The 5,000-nt window shown below is 33.4% G+C and overlaps 1 protein-coding gene across 10 annotated transcripts in view; it reads right to left on the reverse strand.

Moving 5' to 3' along the window:
• Nucleotides 1-5,000, reverse strand: part of LOC135219256 (alpha-catulin-like) — a 567,812-nt gene that overhangs the window by 394,296 nt on the left and 168,516 nt on the right. For 9 of the 10 annotated variants that reach the window (XR_010315398.1, XM_064255879.1, XM_064255878.1 and 6 more), the window contains one exon: nt 1,621-1,662. The exons of the other annotated variant lie outside the window; for it this stretch is intronic. Coding sequence is in view for 8 of the 9 variants with exons in the window: in XM_064255879.1 (XP_064111949.1) it covers nt 1,621-1,662 (42 nt within the window). In the remaining variant the exon portion in view is untranslated. The remainder of the gene's footprint in view (nt 1-1,620; nt 1,663-5,000) is intronic. 10 annotated transcript variants of the gene reach the window in all.

Here is a 5,000-nt window from a genome sequence, read left to right on the forward strand (position 1 = left end):
ATACAAATTGACCTGACGATGATAAACACTAAACTCTACTGCATAAAAATTGACTTGACGATGATCAACACCTGGCATACCAAATTGACTTGAACGATGAATAAACCACCTTGGCATACACATTGACTTGACGGATGATAACACAAACTGGCATACAAATGACTTGACGCTTGATAAACAACTGGCATACAAATTGACCTGACGATGATAAACAACTGGCATACAAATTGACTTGACGATGATAAACAACTGGCATACAAATTGACTTGACGATGATAAACAACTGGCATACAAATTGACTTGACGATGATAAACAACTGGCATACAAATTGACTTGGACGATGATAACAACTGGGCATACAAATTGACTTGACGTGATAAACAACTGCACTAACAAATTGACAAATTGACTGATGATAAACAACTGGCATTATACAAATCTGGACTGAAACTGACTGAAGATAACATAAAACTGGCATACAAATTGACTTAACGATGATAAACGACAGCCATACAAGATCACTAACAAAGATAAATATGAGGAATATAAGATGACTTAAAGACGATAAACAACAGGCATACAAGATGAATTGACGATGTTAAATAATTGGCATCCCAAGGTGTATTAACAATGGTAAAAAAATGAATAAAACACGACTTAATAGACACGTTCATGCACTGAGTAAAATAAGCGAATTGCATCATAACTCGGTCATTCCATTAATCTTTGACCAAGAGGGGGAAAATGCGTTGGATCTTTTTTTCCTCGAGGCCGTCTCCTCAACATGGAAAAGCGGAAGTTGCTTTTGGCGATTATGAATATGGGTTGCCCAGATTTTTATTATCATAGATTTTAATTGACCCGTCCGCCCTTTTATACGCTAGATTGAGTAGACATACACACACACAACACAATATATATATATATATATATATATATATATATATATATATATATATATATATATATTAGTTCGGAAAGTAAACAGAAAATATACTACGTTTCCCCAAAACATTATAGCAATAGCAGTGTGAGCATATATATGTATATCTATATATATATTATATATAGACTTTATATATATATAATATATATATATATATCTATTATATATATATATATATATAGTTTCGGAGCAAAGAACCCCAAACAGAGAAATTAGCTTACTGTTTCCCCCAAACATATTCGCCCATGGCAGTGTGAGCATATATAGACATATACATATCATATATAATATAGATATATATCTATATATATATATATATATATATATATATATATATACATATATATGTGTGTGTGTGCGAGTGTGTGTGTGCGTGTGTGTACATTATATTTTTTTATCTATGTATATATACACATGCACAAACATATATAATATATATATAGATATATATATATATAATATATATATATATGTGTGTGTGGTGTGGTGTGCGTTATGTATATGTGTCTGTGTGACCTAAAACAGTCTTCAGGAATCTATATTGCATTCTCCTTACCCAGCATGGAACGAATATTGTTTTTTTCCTCTATTCCAAGGGTTTGGGCAAGGTCACATATGAAAATAATTTTGATTTCAATTAAAATAAACTAACAAAATTGTCAAGTAACTTTACCTTCCGACGACATTTTCTAAACGAGGATGTCCATCCACCTACCTGGAAGTAAAAATAGAAAAAATGAAAATCAATAATCAGTTAACATGGGTACTTTGAGTTTTTTTGTATATATGAATATATTATGAAATACTGCTTATCTCATTGTCCTTAATGAAAAAAAGGAAATGATGCTATAGTATGTCTGTATATATATATATATATATATATATATTATATATATATATATAATATATATATATATATATGTGTGTGTGTGTGTGTAATAGATATATATATATATATATATATATATATATATATATATATATATATAATATATATATATATATAATAAAGATTACTGAGAAAAGCAATAATTGACAATATTAATCAATAATAGATTGAATGAAGATGGAAAAATTATCACACGAAGAATCGTTAAAACGGTGATTAAGATTTTACCATTGAGAAATGCATACATATATACACAAACATATACACACACGAACATATATATATGTGTGTATGTGATATACCTTTAAAATATAAGGACGTCAATATCGGCAAATAAATTATTTATGAGATGTAAGACACAACTTAATGAGAAAAAAGAAAAGAAAAAAAAAAACACCAAAATCTGACCACTGCATTTTGTTACTTTTTGCCTCCAAATTTCGAGGGAGTTTAGCACTACAAATTTTGTGGATTAAAAATGTTGATAGTTTTCTATGGATTTAATTAGCCCGGCCGAGCTAAATTCAATTAGCTGTGGACACGATACGGCTACAAGCGCATAACGAAATTAGCATTTACAATTGCTTCGGCAAAATCACTGGAGAGCAGAATGTACGTGTTTTAGAAAATTCCAACGATCAAACGCCTATTGGTTTTAGAAACAACGCCAGAGCTCCTAAACTTAGAAATTACACACAAACACACACACACACACACACACACACACACATACACACCCACACACACAACACACACACACACACACACATATATATTATATTATTAATAAATTATAATATATATATATATATTATTATATATATATATATATATCCTAGATGTATGGTTTCTGTAGACTACTAACACCTAGGACATTGTATCTGGTAGGTGACTCTTATTACACTACCGAGGTTGGTTTAGGTTTAACAATTTCTGGCATTTTGGGCAAAACTCCTCCTATCTCCTTCTGACATATTTCCCAAGGTCGCACTTTCAATAGCTACGAGGACAATTGGTTCGAAAGAAATGATCAGAGTGATGACATATTCTCCTTAAAGAGGGATTGTTCATGCCATTTTAAATTGTTTGCTTTTGCACGTGTTAATGCTGCATTACAAAACAAGGAATATCTCACAAGAAAGGTAGAACCAGTACTCACCATCATGTTTACAATTAAACTGAAATAGGACCAACTGTTTCCACAACCTAACCTGGTGGCTGAAAAGCTCTCAGCTCAACAGCTCTCTCGTGTATTTCTTTAAATGAAGCCTAAGTAGGCACACTGTAACTGTTACTTTCAAAAGAGATAAAATATGTTTTCTCCAATGGCGTGGTTGGTAAAGCTATTAAAAATTAGGATGCTTCTTTCATTTAACTGTCAGTTATATTGACAACGACTGAAATACTAAGGCAACAAGTAAAGGAGGCGCCTCTACATAACGTTCCAAAATGAAATTAATAAAAACATAGGCTGTCTCCTTCTTAATGAATTTTTAAACCCCAAACCAAGACTTTAAGCATATACTGCAAATATGAAGTATATCTGAAGAAAATCTCAAGCACACAAGTTCATCCCTCTTTATAAATTGGCATATAAACACGCACACATATAAAATAAAATATATATATATATATATAATATATATATTATATATATATATATATCTATATATATATATATGTGTGTAGTGTGTGTGTGTCGTTGTGTGTGTGTGTGTGTGTGTGAATTATTTCATATACATATATGATAACAATGAAGTGCGAAGAAGAAAGATTTGGAGTGAGGAGTAAATCTCGGTGGAGTGTTACTCGTAACACTGCCCCGAGACTTACCCCTCATTCCAAATCTTTCATCTTCACCACCTTCATAGTTTTCATCATAGCCATTACATTACCAAGAACTGAAAGCGAGGTCATGTCATGTGGTTCTGATTATCGTCCATGTTAATGATTAATCAAAATGAATATTTATCCTAATTCAAAAGAAGTCAATGCTTATTAACCAAATAAAGAGAATTGTAGACTTACGACTCATTTTAAGCCTTACATGCACAAAATACCTTTAACCTTATGAAGTGCAGCAAAATCTTCTGAGCTGAACTGTTCTTCTTTATTTAAGAGCCCGAACGCATCGACAAATTCTGGACGGCCGAACGCTATGCCGTCGCCTTCTATTGCTATGCTAATTAAGACAAGGGGTCAAAGACTGGCACTAACTGGGGCTCTTTGCCGCAGCGGCCGCCAATGAATCGGCTACACATCGCAGAGAGAGAGAGAGAGAAGAGAGAGAGAGAGAGAGAATCCAAATGTTCTCCTTTACTCTTAAAGGATAACGAGAGAGAGAGAGAGAGAGAGAGGAGAGAGAGAGAGAGAGAGAGAGAATCCAAATCTTCCTCCTTACTCTTAAAGTATAACGAGAAAGAGAGAGAGAGAATCCAAATCGCCCTCCTTACCCAAGAAGAAAACGAGAGAGAGAGAGAGAGAGAGAGAGAGAATCCAAATGTTCCTCCTTACTCTTAAAGGATAACGAGAGAGAGAGAGAGAGAGAGAGAGAGAATCCAAATCTCCCTCCTTACCCAAGAAGAAAATGAGAGAGAGAGAGAGAGAGAGAGAGAGCGAGAGAGAGAGAGAGAGAATCCAAATCTTCCTCCTTACTCGTAAAGGATAACGAGAAAGAGAGCGAGAGAATCCAAATCTCCCTCCTTACCCAAGAAGAAAACGAGAGAGGAGAGAGAGAGAGAGAGAGAGAGAGAGAGAGAGAGAGAATCCTATGACAGATTATTGTCCAGTTCGCTCCGGTCTACTACCTTTCGAATCCCGCTAACTCCCTCAACCGCCAATCCCCCGACATTCAGAACTCCTTCTCTTGATTATAAGCAGTTGGCATCAATCAGTTATAAACGATGACAATTTTACGAAAACTGGAGATATTTAAAAGAAGAGAGTTTGTTAACTTATCATTTTCATAACGGGAAAGATCTTAACTTGTGAAGTTTCTGCAGAAAGAATGTTACCTTGGCTTCTGAACTCATTCTAAATGTAACTCACACATGTTTTGTAAAAGTGTATTATGAAATATTAAGCAATGGTCTACAAGAAGTTTAACTTTACTTATACTTACATACATACTAATAAAAATGTAATATAATATATATATATAGATA

The sequence above is a fragment of the Macrobrachium nipponense genome, chromosome 1 (assembly GCF_015104395.2).
Source record: "Macrobrachium nipponense isolate FS-2020 chromosome 1, ASM1510439v2, whole genome shotgun sequence".
Taxonomy (NCBI): Eukaryota; Metazoa; Arthropoda; class Malacostraca; order Decapoda; family Palaemonidae; genus Macrobrachium; species Macrobrachium nipponense.